General features: G+C 47.2%; 1 protein-coding gene across 4 annotated transcripts in view; it reads left to right on the forward strand.

Moving 5' to 3' along the window:
* Window positions 1-19,091, forward strand: part of atrnl1b (attractin-like 1b) — a 139,220-nt gene that overhangs the window by 105,055 nt on the left and 15,074 nt on the right. For 2 of the 4 annotated variants that reach the window (XM_076298265.1, XM_076298266.1), the window contains exons 27-28: window positions 112-231; window positions 14,070-14,184. In XM_076298265.1, the coding sequence (XP_076154380.1) occupies window positions 112-231; window positions 14,070-14,184 (235 nt within the window). The remainder of the gene's footprint in view (window positions 1-111; window positions 232-14,069; window positions 14,185-19,091) is intronic. The other 2 variants (XM_076298267.1, XM_076298268.1) reach the window with 1 other exon arrangement.

Raw genomic sequence — 19,091 nt, forward strand, 5'->3', positions numbered from 1 at the left:
TTTGTGATGTAGTTTCTCTTGTATTAACAGCTTCCCATTTGTTCTTTCTCTCTGTTTTTTTCCCCCTCCCTTTCTTCCCTCTCTCCATTTTCTATCTCTCGCCCCGTGTAGCAACTGATGCGGGAGCGGCAGCAAATGGCGAGTCGACCCTTTGCATCGGTGTCTGTGGCCCCAGAGGTGGGCTGTGAATACGTCAAGCTACTGCAGGGGGGATCTGAGGTAAGACATGATGTACATCTCCTATACATTACAGTGCATACTAGGTTTGGGCGATGTCGCCTAAATTGGCATTTGACGATGTGTACAGTAAAACATTGTGATGGACGATGATATCGTGGGGGGGGGGTTAGTGTGGTAAACACTAATTAATTAGCCTATAGGTATGTCTGTACAGAAATACATGTATAATGTTCTACATAAAAAAAGAAAAAATATATTATATAGGCTATACGGCCTGATGAAAGTGGACAGCTAAGAGACACATACTGACCAGGCTACCAGGCTACTGTCTGCTCCAAGAAAATTGTTGTGAAAGACGGATAGACAATCAATCTGAACACTTGCGTGTGCACCAACCAGCGGAATATTGCACATTGCCAGCCTTCGCTGGGCCCAGCAAAAAAGCTACTTAAGACTACTATCGTGGTCACTCATTTAAAATATTAGTACTATGCAGCATTCCACGTTATCAGGCTACCGTCTGTGCTGACTATGAGGGCGGCGGGAAGTGAAAGTAAAGGGCTGCGATCGCGCAGTCCAGGCTATATAGGAGGGCGAAGTAAAAACACTTTTACAAATAACGAATCCCCATTACGACTCCGCTGCTGTCTGGGACTTTTGCTAAATGCATGAAATACAAGCCTTACAGTGAAAGACGAATAAGCTACCTTCTGATCCTATAATTAACGGTTTATTTTAACACAGAGGAGAAGGACGCATTTGGCGCTCGCTGTAGCCTTGCAAAAATATTTGAGCGTTAGAATGTCCTAGTCGTAGCCTAACAATAATAAATCTATATTTTCTGCTAAAACATTAGGCTACCTATTACGTCCAATGTAGGCTATAGGCCTGCGAGACATGTAGGCTACAAAAAGACAATTAGGCTACACATTCATGTCACAGTCAGGAATTATTTGAATAAGAGGGTAGACTAATAAGTCTTTTATTTTACAAGACGGTAGACTAATACGTGATAACTGTTTGGTTGACAGCCTTTAAAGTAGGCTCAATTTCAATTTCAGGGAAAGGTTTTTTTATGTTTTAGCCTGTTACAGCAGGAATTAGAGACTGGCATGTGGGGGCGTGGCATCACGATGGTTGCTTTCCATCGTGATGCCTGTCAACCATCACGATGGACGATGATATCGTCCATCAGCACAACCCTAGTGCATACTATGCATACACATGCATTATACTCATACATACAGCAATAGCATACATAATATCTCTCGTAGATAAATAAACACACACTCACCTTCATGTAGATGCATGTGTATGAATTGCATTTGTTGCCCAGTCATACAAGCACATCCATGCTTACTAAGTGTGTATACAAAACATTAAGTGCACGCACAAATACACACACCTGTCCACTCGAACACTTGTGCTTGTGTACATTAGAGTCATATGCGCTGAAACATCAGGTAAGTGAAACAGTCTTAGCCATCACAAAGCAATCAGGTAACACACACACACACACACACACACACACACACACACACACACACACACAGCTGGAGTGTCGCTCTACAATCCATTAGAGCCGAGCCAAGTGGTACTCAAAGTACATTACAGACAGTTGAAGGGCATGACGCGCAAGAGGAGACAAGGAGAACAACAGGTCCTTTAGCCACCCAGCCGGTGGTCATTAAGCGCTAATCACGCACACTGTTTACAGAGATTCATTTATCTGTTGGGATCTTGTCCATCTGGATTTTTTTTACCTGTCCCTGCTCAAACACATTTGTCGGTCCGTTTTGTGGGGAAAAATAGCACATGGCAAGTGCTGTTTGCTTTTCTATCCTGTCGGTGGTCGATGCTGACATTTCATTGTGCACCAGCCATCTAAATGCCACATTATTATTTTTCCGTGGCTTTAGAAGGGAATCATCGTGAGCTGCATGCATGAACGTCGGGTAAAAAGCACCTGCGCTTGCTCTTAATCCGCCTCCCATACTTAAATTAGAACGTTTTGAGAGCCGAGTGAGACCTTTTCGAGCTTTTCCATTTCCATCAGATAGGGCGAGTGCACTTTTAACGGTAGAGCAAATCTGAAACTGGCTAACATGTTTTTTTTCTCCCTCTATTGCTCAAGCAGTGTGCAACACAAGCAACTTTAAAAGTCCCTCATATGAAAGCAATGTCTGAGCATTGGCTGGGTTTTATCAGGACAGCCGTTCGGATTTGGGTGTTTTCCGTCTCGGATTTAAAGTGAATTTGATATTTTCTTAAAGAATGGTTCGGAGGAGTTCTCCGAGGCTACCATAGTAAACCCAGTCATAATCGGAATAAGGCTCATATCATCATACTGAGATGCATTTGGTGCGCTCAGACATGAATGTGTACTCCCACTGCAATAAAGTCCACTAGTATCTTGATCCATTGTCTTCTTGAGGATCGAGAAAACACTGTCTGGAACAGAAAAAAAGAAAGCTAGTTTTTAAGTAGTAATGGTGGAGTGGCAACTGTTGTTTTGAGTGTGCCGGGAAGACCCGAGACCGTGTTCATTTTTTTCACTTTCGAGAGGCGTTGCTTCACCGCCGGCCTGACAGGGAGATTAATACCGCAAGCAAGAGATTATCTGAAACTTCATAATTCAGCACATCTCAAATCTAATGATACGAATGGGGGAAACCTTTGGGATTTTTTTTTTATCTCAGTTTTGGCCTCTCTGGGGGAGATTTGATATTTATTTCTGACTCCTCTCTCCGGCATCATCAACAGGCTCACCGCATACTCTGTCTGCTGTCGACACCTACCTCCACTCTCCGAAATTTTGTCACGATCGTCCGCACCGCCTCTCCCCTCCCCTCCTCTCCCCACCGTGCTCTCGTCACGAGCGCCGATCAAAGCTGACATGTTTATCTTTCCCCGTGCCTGGCGGCCAACGCGGGCTCCAGATGTGGATCCACACACACACACACATACATATGCATGCGCACACACACACACACACACACACACACACACACACCCTCTCGCCCAGTCGTCAGCACTTGAAGGTGAAAAATGCGCGTGATGCCTCCGTTCTGTTTCATAAAGGTTAATTAAGCGACATCTGGCGCGCCAATCGGTATTTATGCTGCGGCGCGTTTTTCACCACGCGGCATAAACAGCTCGCACAAAACGAGCGGACGCTCCATTCTGGTGTTTACTGGCGGGGGGGGGGGCAGCGGGGGGGCAGGTACGGAGCTGACGGTGCTGTCTTTACCGCTCTCCCCGAGGCCGTGATTAACAAGAGCTAATTCTGCGTAATGTGTTTGGAAGCTTACGTTTCTATCAGCAAGCATTCTGGGCCCTGGAGGCTGCTGTTGACATAATGGGTCAATTTTGGCTTCTTACGATGTCTGGATGTGTGTGTGTGTGTGTGTGTGTCTGTGTGTCTGTGTTCATTCATGATTGAGTGCATTTTGTTGTTCTTCCTGGAAGTAGTTTGGGTCTATATGAGAGGATTGTGCCTCTTAAGATGAAGCTGAGACATCAGATGTTGTTGTCAGACCAAACATCTTATGAAGGGTGGTTTCACTAAGAATGGGTGGGGGTCGACAGGTTTATTTTTTATTTTTTTGTTAAATGTTGGGGGGCTGGTTGTTCTTTTCTCGGAAGCGTAATAGTTTGGCAGCACACTTGGCATTAAAAGCCTTTTGGATGGAACTGCCATTAGATGCTCAATCACTGAAAGTGTGTTTGTGTGTGTGGGGGGGTGTGTGTAAGAAGGAGAGAGAGTGTGTGTCTGGCAGACAGAGACCAAGTAAGTGAACAGAGAGATTGATAGATACATCTTGTTTTTGCACTTCCCTGCAATATCCAGCATCTCCGCTTGTTCCTCTCCCTCTTAACTTGGGCAAAAGCATTAGTTAAACGAAAAAAAGTGGCGAGGAGCAAGAGCCAGAAACGAGAGAGGAAAGGTTTCTCTGATTTTTTAAAAAAGGGGAAAAAAATAAATAAAAATGCTGTCAGAGTGCTATGGAGAGAAATGGAAGACCAAGAAATGATGAGCGACAAAAGGCCTATTTGGCAGTAGAGGTCAAAGCCATCCACTCTGGTACCATGAATGGAAGCATTTTACACCAGGGCTCTGATGACACAGATGTCCGCCCCAGTCCTCCTCCTCCTCCTCCCCCCCCCCCCCCCCCCCCCCCCAGACTGGACCAGTCCACTCCAGCCCAGCCAGGCCTGCACGGCACTCAGCATATGGAGCCGCTAACACGCACAGAGTGTGATGGATGAGTGCTGTCACTGGCCACAATGGAGAGAGGACCCTCCAAAAATCCCAATATTTGTGTGTGTGTGTGTCTGTGTCTGTGTGTGTGTGTGTGAGTACACATGAGTATGTCTCATTCGCACAACAGAGATCTTCCATCCATTAACATCTCTGTCACTGCTGGCTTTCTCTCTCTCTTTCTCTCTCTTTCTGTTGTCTGACTGAGATAGTTGTTATTACAAAACTCTCAAGCTCAGTGTGTATACATAGTCGTAAGCGGCGCTCAATCTCCAAATATTGCTTCAGTATATCTCGCCATCTGAGCGAACTTGTTGCTTCTCATCTAATCGCTGTGAACACTGACACACTCATAGTGCACTCATAACACCTACTGCTTCAAATGCATGTTGCATTTTGTTTGTCAGACTAGCACAGAAAATATATTGAAAGACTTTAATACTAGAGTAATGAGAAGATGCATCATTCAGACTGCGTTTAACAAGCATGTTTGCATCTCTTGTAATAGATTAGAATCCAATACATTTCAAGGCAGACATGCTAAGCTTGGTGCAGGCACAACTGAAAGGTATACAAGCTAGCAACATTCTCTCCTAAAGAAACCAAGCTAAACAAACATGCATATAATGTCCCATAATGGCTACCTTACAGGAAAGAAAATGAAGAAAACAGATTCTCTCACAAGACCTCTAATAGGTCTCCATGTGAATTGTACCATTGTGGATTTCCATAGTCCCTGTGCTTGTTTTTCCTTCAGCTTTAAACCTTACCGTTTTACTCACAGTAATTAAAATCCTTCGGGCTCATATTACCAGTCATTATTAAGTATCCCAAGGGACTAAATCAATTCAGTTGGGAAGCTGTGGACTTGGTGGCATGCCAGAATATTAAGTCCCAAGTGCTGCTTAAAACTAAAGGTACAACCCACCTTCTACATCAGTTCTATATCACTCTGCTTTTTATCCTCTCTCTCTGTTGCCTAATCCCTCCCACCCTCCCACTCTCTCTCCCCCTTCCATCTCTTTCTCCCTCTCTCTCCCTCCCTTTATCTCTCTCCCTCTCTCAATCTCTCTCTCTCTCCCTCCCTCCCTTCATCTCTCTCTCCCTCCCTCCCTCCCTCCCTTCCCTGCCTGCTCTCCCTCTTATTGTTTTATTTTCACCTGCCCTCTGTCTTCATCTGCATCTTTCGCTCTCTCTCTCTTTCTCTCTCCCTGATGTACACACACACACACACACACACACATCCTCCCGCTCTCCTTAGTCATTGCTTGGCTCCTGTTGGTATGAGGGGCTGTTAGTGATATACTTGAGTGAACAGAGGCTACCTGATGAGAGGGTGCCGCTACTGTAAGGCCAGGCCCTCGCTCATTTGCAGACAGACCTCTCCACCCCTCCACCTCCGTCTCCGCCTCCGTCTCCGCCTCCATTACCACCTCCGCCTCCACCACCACCTCTGTCTCCACCACCACCACCTCCCTTCTCAGTTACCTCCTGCAGTCCTCAGATGGAAGAAGCAGGCTATCAGCATCCCTCTCCCCTAACCGAGCACACACATAAAGTGACAAGATGTACAGAGAAGGGGAGGGAGGAAAGGATGGATGGATGGATGGATGGATATAGATTATGAGTGAAGAAGAAGGGAGGAGGGAGGGGTTAGTTATGGAGAGCTAGAGTGGGGGTAGGGGGGATGAGGAGGAGTGAGAACCCTATAGTGGTGAATTTAAGAACACAAAAAGAATCATTTCTATAGAAAAAGACAATTGAATAAAGATCCTGCTAACAATCCTGCTCTCTTCAAACATTACAGAGGATCTGATCTGAGGATCCCCACCACAAGGTTGTGCACTGACTGTCCAGTTCCTTTTCTTAAAATGGCTGGGGGCGGTTAGCCCGACATTCATTGTTTTCGACATGCACAGCTTGATGCAGGGTCTCTTGCTCCGGAAGGCCAGGGATCCAATTAAAAAGCCGAGAGTATCGTTCTCAGTTTTAATAAATGCATGAGCCAGTGATGGTGCCCGGACTCCCATTTGCAGTAAATCTGAGAATGGACGCAGAGAATCGTGTTTACAGCCCAACACCTGCGGAGCCCTTCATTTCTTTTTAAGGGCCCTCTTGTTGTCGAGTTTTAAAAAGAAGAAAGGAGGAAATGAGAGAGGGGAAAGGAGGGAGAGAGGGAGGGAGGGAAGGAGGGTAAAGAAAGAGAAATGAGAGGAGAGCATTACTTGAAGTAAAGCGGCGGCTTCTTTCTTAAGCGCATTTCTCCAAGCCACGTTGTCTCTGGCTCATGGCGTGCATTGTTCGAAGCACAAAATGGGTGCAGGTTCTCAGCTGAGGATTGAGTAGTTTTTTTTTTCTTTTGTTGCCGTTGTTATGCCAAACGCTTCTTAAGCGACAGTGTCTATGTCTAATTTTTACATCTTCTGTCAGTGCATAATAGCAGTTATCATCATTGTTGGTGCTTCTGTGGTGGACGTTTTAGACAAAGCAAATGGGGCAGTTGCAGAAAGTTGAAGAACATAATCACGTGGTAAATGATTCTTTGCGTTGTATAGCGCTGTTTAACATGCGCTCTTTCGTAGCCTTGCCGTTCAAATACCCCTCCGATTTCCCCACCCAAGCTTCTAGTGATGATGGCGACTGATTTATTCTTTTTCTCAAATGAATGTTGCCTTAATCGGTCTGGCGGAAAAAAAGAAACGCGCTTAATGCCAGACGATAGCCGCACCGAGCGAAAATGAGCACACAAGGCAAGACGGAAAAGCACAACAACTCTCGGGGCTTGTAAAACAATACCGGGTCAGATGGACCAGACGAGGCTTGATGACCTGATGATGATGGGGGAGATGGGACCTCGGTGTGGGTGTGTGCTGTTCCGGGGGGAGGGGGGGGGGGCACGATTGCTCATTTGATCCGGGCTCCATGCCCTACATTTACCCGGCGTTGCAAGGGGAAGATAAGGTCCTGGCATCCGCTGTCCACTGGTCGGCAGACAGACGAAGGGCCAGGGGCGAGTGGTCTCAGTGGGGGTCCATGAGGGGGTTGTGGGGGTAGTCTGTGGCTGGGGCAGTGGGGTCTGGCACGACGGGACTTGTAGGGTTCCATCCTGCCCCCAGGGGAGGAGTGATTGGGGGGGTGGCGGTGGCGGGGGTTGGAAGGGGATACTGAGCGGTCAGCATTGTTACAAAGGGAGGTTTCATCCGTGTTGTGCGGAGACCACTCAGAACAGAGATGTATGATCGCACTGAACTGTGTGTGTGTGTCTGTGTCTGTGTGTGTGTACACACACTCCTTTATCTGTGTGTGTGTGTGTGTGTGTGTACACGGGTTTATGTGCATGTCTGTGACCCTGCAGGGAGATTCAGCGATGTGTGTATGTGTGTTTATGTCTGAGATGGCAAGAACGACTGTTTGTTTAATGTGTGTGTGTGTGTGTGTGTGTGTGTTTGTGTTATGGGCCTATTTGTGATACGGCAGGGAGATGTACTGCTTAGTATTTGTGAGTGGCTGTGGCTGTCGTTCTGTGCATGTATTTATGTGTGTAAGCAATTATACGAGGTTCTGGAAGATGTACTGCTCAGATGATGTTTCTGCCATCCTCTCTCTCTCTCTGTGTGTGTGTGAGAGAGAGAGAGAGAGAGAGAGAGAGAGAGAGAGAGAGAGAGAGAGAGAGAGAGAGAGAGAGAGAGAGAGAGAGAGAGAGAGAGAGAGAGAGAGAGAGAGAGAGAGAGAGAGAGAGAGAGAGAGAGAGAGAGAGAGAGAGAGAGAGAGAGAGAGAGAGAGAGGCTGCGGAGAGATGCCTGATGGAGCATTTAAGTCTGTGGGCCCAATTAACATGTCCAGAGGAGGGGAACAACAAAAAGGCATCTGTCTGGACCAACGACTCTGCATGTCTGGGCAGTGTGACCAGGGAGGTCACCAAGGAGGGAGGGAAGGAGAGAGGAGGAACAAACAGGAGAGAGGGATGAGGCAGAGAGGAGAGGAAAGACAGAGACAAGGTTTAACTCAACATAACACAAATCACATACAGTGGAAAGGGAAAAAAGCATCTGGAAGGTTGGAGAAAGTGAGAACAAGTGGAGGAGAGATGGAGAGAACAAGTGAAGGAGAGAGAGAGAGAACAATTGAGAGAGAGAGAGAACAAGTGAAGGAGAGAGAGAGAGAGAACAATTGAAGGGAGAGAGAGAGGCTAGGAAGGAGAGAGAAGTGAAGTGAGACTGAAGGAGAGTGTAAGGGGCGAGAAAACGAAGCGACTTTAATACAATAAAGCACAAATCATGGTGCTCAGGAAATGGAGAGGAAGGGAGCGAGCCAGTGTGTGTGTGTGTGGGGGGGGGGGGGTGGACTGGATTGGAAAAAAAATGTGTTCCTGCTCAAGGGTGTATTAGTATTTCAAGGGTGTATGTGTATTTCTATATGTGTGTGCGAGTGTGTGTGTGATTGAGTGAGTGACAGGGAGAGAAACAGAAAAAAGACAGACAGACAGAGATATGCTATGTATGCAGCCAGGCATGCTCAGGTTAATTTATGTGCCGTCCAAAAAATGAGAGCCATAATGGAGCGCTGTGAAACGATGCTTTTTAATGACTGTGATTACCGCTCTGGAGGAGAACAGTAAAACAGTTTGTGCTGATGGCATTCTCCTTCACTCTCTCCCTCTCTCCCTTTTGCTCTCTCTCTCTTTCGCCATCTTTCATCCCCGTCTCATTCCCTTTTTTCTCCTCTGTGCCTCTCTCTCTCTCTCTGTCGTTGTTTTTCATTTTTGCTCTCTCACCGACACACAGGCAAAAGCAAAGCCTTGAGCACAACCCTTTTTCTTTCTCTATATTATTTCATGTTTTATCAGTTCCTCTCTCTGTCACAACCCTCCAAGTCTGTTCTCCACACACTAGTTTTTCTGTCTTTTTCATCTATATAGGCCGTCAACGGTTAGCGTTATTTCTGTACTTTTTTACTCTGACTTTTTGTCACCACAATTTTCCCCTTCTGAGCCTTCCCCTTCCCCCTCTCCCCCCTCCTCCCTCCTCTCATCTCCCTCGCTCTTTCCCTCTTTCTGTTCTACTTTGTATCCCTCACTCCCCTCTCTCCCTCTCTCTATGCAAGTTTCTGTTACTCTCTTGTTGGTCTGTTCCTCTACCCTCGCTCACTTGCACCCTCAGTCAGTCGTTAGTTCCACCTCAGTGAGGGTTTGAGTGCTAGTTGACCGTGTGTGTGTGTGTGTGTGTGTGTCTGTGTGTATCTGTGTTTGAGACTGTTGTCTCTGTGTGTGTGTGTGTCTGTGTATCTGTGTTTGAGACTGTTGTCTGTGTGTGTGTGTGTGTCTGTGTATCTGTGTTTGAGACTGTTGTCTCTGTGTGTGTGTGTGTGTGTGTGTGTCTGTGTATATGTGTTTGAGACTGTGTCTGTTTGGCAGCCCTAGTGCTCTGTTCTCTTGACCCCCTAACTATTGACTGCCCACTCTTCACCTTTGCCTCACTCCCTCTCTTCATCCCTCTTTTCTTCCCTCTCTTCCTCCGTCTCTGCTTCTCTCTTTCTCATCCTCTCTTGTTCTCATCCATGTCTGGATGAATGGAACGCACCATCTCTGTCTGTAGTTGAATGGAACGCACCATCTCTGTCTACTTGGCAGCCTCACGCCTGAATCTTAATGTGGGGAATAAGCTCTTTCTCCCGTCTATCAGGGTCTAGACACACACACCTCGCTTGAGATTTAGCCAAGCGAATTCACCCGACTCCTCTCTCTCTGATCCACCACATCAGTGGTGCACTCTCAGTGTGTTTTTACTGATTGTAGGTCCCTTACCACTCAAAGCCTCGGTGCATCTGGAGAACTGCTCGACACCCCCCCACTCCCCCCCCCCCCCCATTTGATGTTTACTGGAGTTGTGTAAAATGAGGTCTCTCGGAGAGGAAGGGATGAGAAACAAACCTAAAAAAACAGGCATTCGTTACTTGCTTTTGCAATCCTACTGCCATAAAAACACACATCATTGGATTGTTTTTCAAGCTTCAAACTTCAAACTTGTGTGCAACCCACACAAACACACACACCTCCAGCCTTGATTTTTGGTCAAGTTCATCAGCTACTCAATATTAAATTATCACTTTGTGTCTGAAATCTATCAGCCACTTTCATATTTTATCAGCATTTGGCTAGTGCTAATTTCCATCCCTGCCACACACACGCACGCACACGCACACACACGCACACAAACCCTTACATCCACACCCACGCTCTCCTTTCCCCAACCTCAATATGAATGTCACTCCTCAGCCAAGATAACGCTTTGGAAATAAATATATATATATATATATATATGAAAACTTGACAAACGAAGCTTTCAGATGTGCTTGCCCACTAGGTTTAGACAATGGCATCAACGTTGGCTGGCCTTCTCTGAGTGCTGTCAGGCTGTGTGTAAAAGAGAGAGGGAGAGAAGGAGAGAGAGAGAGAGAGAGAGAGAGAGAGGGAGAGGGAGAGCTGAAGCCAGAGCCTGGACCCTTTCTGTAATTAACTGTGATATTTAGAAAAGCTGGCTGTTTGATTGGTGGGTTTGGAGAGAGGGATAATGAGTTCTGCCATTTAAGCAGAATGGTGTGTGTGTGTGTGTGCGCGTGCGCACGCTTGTGTGTATGTGTGTGTTGGTGGGGTTGCTTGAGGGCTGAGGGTAGTGAGGTTGGGGGTTTGGAGGGGGGGGGGGGGGGGGTAGCTGCACTTAGCAGCTGATTGAAGGGTGGGTCTGTGGAACTGGCATCTGCCAGAGATGGCTCCCCCACTGTTCGACACCAGTAGCCCTACCTGTTAGCAGAGAGTGAGGTTATCGACCTGCCACTGAACACACATTCACACACACACATCTCTAGGGGCCACACACGCACACGCACACACTTAAGTATATACAGTAGGCAGGCTCTCTGTGTTACTCTTTCTCACACAAATGTGTGCCGTTATGTGTTCATGCACTTAAGGCAAATGTACTTCTGTGGGACTTTCCCACACACTAACTCTGAAATGTCCTACTCCCTTTGACAAAACTTGAAGACATTTAGCCACACGTTCACATTTAAACACAGATGTGCCTGAATCACACTCTCTCTCTCACACATTCACACACACACACACACACACACACACACACAAGGTTGCCAAGGCTTCTCAGTGGACACTACGGATGCCACTGATGCTGTGAAGTGGCCCCTGAGAAGCGTTTTTGACGGAAACGAGTGGCGCAGTGCCGGGTCAGATGACAGCCAGTACAAGGCATAGGGGAAGACAAGAGAGAGAGAGAGATGGAGAGAGAAGTGAGAGATGGACAGAGAGAGAGAGAGAGAGAGAAAGGGATGCTTGACAGGAAAATCGCTTCTCCTCTCAAGCTGGAAAAAAAAACTTCAAAGAGAACAAAATGTGCAAGAAACAGAGAAGAGTGTGGGGGAGAGAAAAAGAGTGAGAGAGAGAGGGAATGAGAGCGAGCGAGCCACCCAGCCTGGCTGGACTGAAATTCTGTGCCCCCACCTATTATCCTCCCCATAACACACACACATAGCCACCCACTCAGCCCTCCACCACCACTTCTGTATCATCCCCTCTTAAAAACAATGCCTTTGAACTGTAGTATGGCTGAAGTAGCCTCCTCTGCATCCTTACAGCTTGCATTCTGCGGTTTAGCCTGACGGATGACCGCTGTCACACCAGGCAGCGATCTGACCTTTCAGAGGCGACATCTCCACCCCGTCACCAAAGTGCAGCATGTGTGGTGACACACACACACACATGCTTGTCGGCCCACTCGCCTCCATATTACAAAGCTGCGTTTCAGCCCCAATGATGTGTCTTTGAACTGTGCCAACGCCGGGCCGTTGATTGGTACGTGCACCGTGGTTTCATGATAACATTTCACGATCTCAAAAGAGTGAGTGAAACGAAAGGAAAGGGGAGGCCTACCAAGTGGGTCCACAGCAAGTTTGGGTTTGATCCGGACGCTTGCGCTGTGTGTTTTTTATTTTTGAAACGCCACCTTAAAAAAGGTCATGAGTCCTCCGGCTGTCTTTATGACACCCTCTAAATGTTAACATCACCCCTCAAATCTGACCAATCCCTCCAACGGGCTATACATAATGATGAGGTTTATGCAAAGTTAGTCGGAAAAGATTACTCTCCTGACGTCTTTGCCCACCATCCCACGTCACCATCACCACCACTGTTCCAGAGTTCCAGCTTAGCCATCATGGCAACAGCTCACTGCATCCACTGCTGTCCAGGAGTCATGAAAATGGACATGTGCTCTGTACTGTTGAATTGGGACTGACCAAAGCAGGCGGGTTGTTCGGAAGCTTGGAAGACAGAATTAGAAGACTGAGGAGAGAAGGAGTGAGAGCGAAAGAGAGAGAATGAGTCAGTGAGACAGAGAGAGAGCGAGAGATAGATAGAGAGAGAGAGGCTGGTGGGAAAAAAAGAAGCTAGCCTGGGCAGACTATGGGTGAAGAGAGTGGAGAAGTGGCACTTAATGAGAGGCGCTTGAGGAGCCTTAAAGATAGAGCTAAATCACTGCTGTGCTCATCAGCCTCTGGGCTGAGGGCACACACACCTCCTCTCTTTTCTTCTCTCTCTCTCACACACACACACATTCATTAGGCGCCTGTATGTATGCACATGTTTGTGTCCAAAAACCCTGAAAATGGAAATGTAAGAGATACCAAAGGACTGCTCAGTTTGCTTTCGACTGAATATATACTGGCTTTTGATTGGTCTGAAATGATGTGTCTGTCTGTCTCTCTGTCTGTCTGTCTGTCTGTCTGTCTGTCTGTCTGTCTGTCTGTCTGTCTGTCTGTCTGTCTGTCTGTCTGTCTGTCTGTCTGTCTGTCTGTCTGTCCGTCCGTCCGTCCGTCCGTCCGCGTGTGTGTGTGTGTGTGAGACAGAGAAAGAGTATATGTGAGTGAGTGAGCGAGTGACGTTGTTACCTCCTGCTGACACTGATCCTGCTCACAGTGGTTGCACACATCTCGCTCGCTCCCCCTCGCCCGCTCGCTCTGCCCACGGTGTCATGGGATGACGTAGACCTTGAGTCACGCTCCGTCTCGTATTAGTGACCAGATAGGATCGGAGTGACTCGCCAAACGCCATGATCCTGCCCTTCGGTGTGTGTGAGTGGTGATGTTTTAGTGGGCCCAATGTATATCTCCGGTGTTGTGTGTATGTGTGTGTGTGTGTACCCTCCTCATGGTGTTGAGATGACATGAGTAGCAGTCATTGCGCATGGACGAGGGAGCCAGCCTGTACCAAGGACTTTGAAATAGCCAAGACACCCACTGAAATCATTCAGTTGTGTGTGTGTGTGTGTGTGTATGAGTCAGACAGAGATAGGGGCAGAGGTCGGGGAGTGTTTGCCGTTTGTGAGCTGAGCTTGTTGAATATTTCCTCGAAAAACAGCAGAGATTTTGTCAGTGTGTGGGTGTGTTTTTCTTTTTGTTGTGTTTACACAGTATGTTAACACTCTCCCTTCTTCCCTCTCTCTCTCTCTCTCTCTCTCTCTCTCTCTCTCTCTCTTTCTATCATTCCTCTCTCCCTCTATGTCTCTCTATCCATCCCTCTATCCTGGCACTCTCCTTCTCTCTCTCTCTCTCTCCGCAGGGCCCCCCCAAACCTGTTGCCATGGAGCCATGTTCAGGGGGCAAGGCGGCCGTGCTGACGGTGCTCATCTGTCTCCCACGCAGCCCCTCTGGAGTACCACCGCCTGGCCAGTCAGGTGTGCACGCACACACACGTACACACACGCACTCACGTACACACACACGTACACACACACACGTACACACACACACACACACACACACACACACACACACACACACACACGTACACACACGCACTCACGTACACACACACACACACACACACATACACGTACACACACACACACATACAGACAGACAGACACACACACACACACACGCACACATACAGTACACACACTCACACACAAGAGCTTACGAGCACAGTGCATATATATCCACCCATACATTCACAAACACCATCTGCTAACACTAAATGCAGAACCCTTTTTTCCAGTGATTCTCCACCATCTATCATTTTCAACATTTTCTTGTTCTTTTTTTTACTCTGGCGTTGACTTGACGTTGGCACTGTCGAATTTTTACACGTTCTACACGTATTTTAAACTCTTACACTGCCTAAGGAATGTAAATTAACACATAGCTAACAATTTCTAGTGTGCTGTCTTGTCAGATGAAGAAGGTGTGAAAAGCAGTTAGATGCTTAACTCCATATTGTTAATTGTTTACCTTTACGTTTCAAACCGGTAAAAGAATACTGTTAGTATATAGATGGATTCATACCTATATGTGGTTTCGTACTGAAGACTGACTAGACTCATGATGTTAGATAATTAAAGCCTTCGTTTCAGTGTTTTGGACACCATTTTTCACCAGTTACACAGCTAAAGAAGGTACAAAATCCACAGAGGTGGCTGCTACCACATCACTAGAAAGACTGGTCAGAACAAAGGAAAATACTGGGAACACTTTATTTGAAGGGGTGTGCATAAGACTGACATTATACTGTCTTATCACCCGGAGAGAAGAAATACTCTTTTCTGATTGGCTGGCGGGTGGCCTTTAATTCTGAATAACAGGACACCGTTCCATATCAATGCTTATGAATGGTAACTATAACAACCATAGTAGGACGACGGTTGCAGCGCTCTAGAATCTTTTGGTTGCAGGCTTCCCAACAATGGAATCAACTGTAAACAAGCTAACTGTCCATGCTAAAGTTGTACAACAAGCTGAACTAGTGAGCTTCTTTTTAAACAGAACCGCGTGTTTCCAGTGTTTCCATTGGCAACCAGGTGATAAGCGGGATAACTGCCTTCGAGGTGTGTCCAGTTATACGGAATTAATGGACTTGGGCGGAGGCAACCCCTCGCCCTCGTCCATTAATTCCGTATAACAGGACACCTCGGCGGCCGTTATCCCCTACATAACCTTGACATGACACTTGTCATAAGCATCAAGGAGCCTTTATGAATGTTTATGACTGTTACCATTAAGTGTCTTTTTTTCCATCATGATGTCATTAAGTGGCTCTTTTTCGACATATTGACATTGCTTGAGATGTCTTTATTATGACAACTTGACAGTGTTATGCCCCACCCCTTCAAAATTGTTAGCAAAATACTTTGTTTTTGCTTTGCTTTTAATTCCAGCTCATTCCTGAAGTTTACAGTGTGGTCTGTGCTCATACCACGGGTTCAGAGTTCCTGAATATATATATTTTTTTTTTTTTTTCTGAAGTGTACCATGCCGTGATGTGAGTGGCACATCTCTGCACATATGTACGTGTGTGTCAAGAGCTCACCCCCACAAGTCTCCACTCACTCGTGGAAGGCATTAAAAACATAGCCGACACCTCATCGCCTCTTTGCGCAACGGCGGCTCCGGCGACCTTTTCATTAGCAGCAACATTTTATTTTCCCTCGCTCCTCACTGTGCCAATCGTCGGTGCACCAATAGAGTCATAAACGCGTTCTAAAAACAGACACGAAGAGTCCACTTAAAAGCTCCCTCAATAGGACTAGTCATTCCACAGCAGACAAGGTCATTATTGATTTCATTTTTTATCGCAGTTCGAGAGGAAAAGAGGAGAGTGGGCACTCTTGACTCTTATTTTGGCGACTTGTGTTGATCGTGTCAGGAAATGGCATTCACAGACACAATGTCTGAAATCTCACTTTGACACAGTACTATTCCAGCAGCTCACAGTATCCTACTGTAAGGTGCACGACCTCGCAATAAAAGTTGTTGTCTCAGAGCACAGAGGAACATGCTCTTTTTGGGTGGGGAGGTCTGGAGGTCAATCACACCCTCTACCCCACACTCTTGCTCTCTTTCCACCCCTCTCTCTCTCACTCTCTCTCTCCTTTTCATTCTCTCATAAGACCACAACAGATGGTGATGAGTCAGCGTGCGGATGCCTTCAGACAGGAGTTTGTCGGACCGTGCTGCGCTAGTCTTGTGTCTCAGTCCCGGCGAGAGCCCGCTGCCTGCCTATTGGAGAGAGAGGGGGAAAAAAAGAAAAATGCAAGAAACAGTTGCATTCTGTCAGTGAGACGGCAAGAAATGCGAGTAAATTAAGCACGAGGGTTACACTAGGTCCTCTCCGCAGGGGGACGAGCACTGAGCTGCTCCCCCGATCCTTGCGGGGGTATAAAAAGCCGAAGCCCGTACTCGCCCCGGCAGCTTAGAATCTGTTGTCGGTGCGTTTTGCAGCCCTCCGTTGAGACAAAAGGAGCGAGAAAAGGAGGAGGGGTGGGAAAAGGGCAGAAAAAGAGATGGTGTTTTTTTGTTTTTTTTTTGAAGCTCGCTTTGAAGTTCCCTTTCCCTCTATTTCGAGGAAGGTTGCATCAGTCGATGGGTTTTATGATCACATTTGCTGTTTCAAGCTCCATTTAGCTAAAGGTCCCACTCCCCGGTCCTCCCCCCTATTGGGAAAACCTGTGTGTCTGTGTGCGCGTGTCTTTGTGTGTGTGTGCATGAAAGGATGTAAGAGAAAGAGGAAAGTGTGTGTCTGTGTTCGGAAGAATGAGACATAGATTGTGTGTGTATTCAGCAGATAGGTTTTGTGCGCCCAGGGAGTATGCGCAAGGGAGAGTGGGGCGTAGCCAGCTCAGGCCAGCCAGCAATCAGCTACTCACAGCTATTGCAAGAGAATCCTGTTATTTATACCTAAGTACACCCCTCTCCACTTCAAACACCCCTGCATTACCTGCAACATCAATATGCCTTTGGGGAGAAAGGCTGTTCAAAGCTGCTCTTAATTGGCCTTCCCTTTCTAGTCCTATGCGAGCGCCCAGTAATAATGAAGCGTTAATGCCACCGACACTCTTATTTTAAGCAAAGACCAATCTCTTTCTTTCTCTCTCTCTCTCTCTCTCTTTCTCTATCTATCTATCTATCTCTCTCTCTCTCTGTCTCTCTGGGCCCGGTCTCAGCTGGCGTAACCGTATATCATCATTCAGGAAGTGAGCACACTGTATCGGTGTCCCAGTGATCCAGGGGCCCCTGCTGTATAGACAGGCCCCTGTCTCGGGTATCGGCTTACAGGCCTCCAGGCCCCTGTGAGGGGGATTAGAGCACCGGCGTCCGCTCAGAGGAGCTAATTACTGCATGTAATCTAGAATACATTAGCGGATATGGTAGCCCACACGCCCCTTGTCTCGGCGTCCTTGACATTGTTTGGCGGAGGCGGAGTGGAGAGGGGTTGAACGGGAGGTGGGGAGTTGTTTTGTTAGCCCTCAACGAACAACGAGTCGTGCCACAGACACGATGACGGGGGAGGGAACGGAATCGGAAAGAATCGATGAGGAGGACCAGCGGTGTCCAGTTGCCACCCCCTGTCTGGGACGGGCTTTTTGAGAGCAAAGTGTCGACAGTCAGTTCTTTATTTATAACCAAGCAGCCCTGGCGTGTGTGAGTTGGATGCAGTGGAGGACATGTATTGAATAAGGGCTCATGTTCACATATGTTGATTGTAGCAGGAGATACTCCCTGTTGCTCATGGCCGAGCTTGTTCAATATAACCCAGGGCCCTGTGCCTTGATCAGTGTTGCGACAAAACTCGCAAGACGGGCAAGGCTTAATATTGCTTTGGTTTGTTCCTTTGTGCAAATCATAAGCAGAGATGAGCCACCGACTGGTTGATAAGCAATGCGGCAGGCAGAAGCAACAATAACTAATCTCTTCCAGGTGGCTTGTCTGACAGGAAATTGACAGATGTGAAGAAGCAGGGAGGGGGGAGAAATCATGTTTCCCTGCATAATTTACCTTTGTGCTTGACAATGCAAGAATGTTCAACAACAACACCAAAACAAAAGACGCAAAGGTTTAGGGAGGATGAAAAAGAATCAGGGTTTTTTTTCATGTCCAAAGATAGCACCGTTTGCCAAGCACTCTCCATTCTGCTCGCGTTTGTAATTGCCAAACAAGCGACAGGCTTTGGAGTGGCTCTCACTGCGTGGTGCTGCTTGTTGCGCTCGTGAATGGGGGGGGGGGGGGGGGGGGGGGCGCAGCCGCACAGAAAGTTTCGGGTGAGTGGCACATCAGAGCGGTGTGCATCTCGTTCAGATTTGGCAACAGTACTGCACGGGTGGGGGGGGTGGGTGCTGAGAAAGAGAGAGTGAGTGAGAAAGAAAAGCTCCCAGTCCTCTCATAGTCACTGTTTCTACTCACATGAGAAAGAGTCCCTCCCCCCACCACCACCCGAACTCATTTCTCCTTTATTTTTTACCGTGAATATTTTCCATATTTTGCTTTTCCATCTGTGTGTGTGTGTGTATGCTAAAAGGGCATGAATGGTTTTCATGTAAACATCTGGCACACAAATATCCAACACTCATCAGTCAAGGGAAAAAAACAAAGAAACAAAATCAGAACAAAATAAAATGGTAGCTTCTGTGGAGATCTCAGTTCAGAGCTGTGATGACGTTTTGGCTCATCTCTCAGTGAGTGTCTCAGCCTCTCCAGTCCCACTCCTCTCCTCCTCGTCTGTCTGGCTACGCTGGGCACTGGTGTAATGCAGCAATTTGCAGTCTCCTTGGCGGACTCTGGTACAAGCCAAAAATAAAGACACCTCTCC

Source organism: Alosa pseudoharengus, unplaced genomic scaffold (genome assembly GCF_046254945.1).
Source record: "Alosa pseudoharengus isolate Yale_2024_CS ecotype anadromous, Long Island Sound unplaced genomic scaffold, YU_APseudo_1.1 YU_APseudo_1.1_scf_21, whole genome shotgun sequence".
NCBI lineage: Eukaryota > Metazoa > Chordata > Actinopteri > Clupeiformes > Clupeidae > Alosa > Alosa pseudoharengus.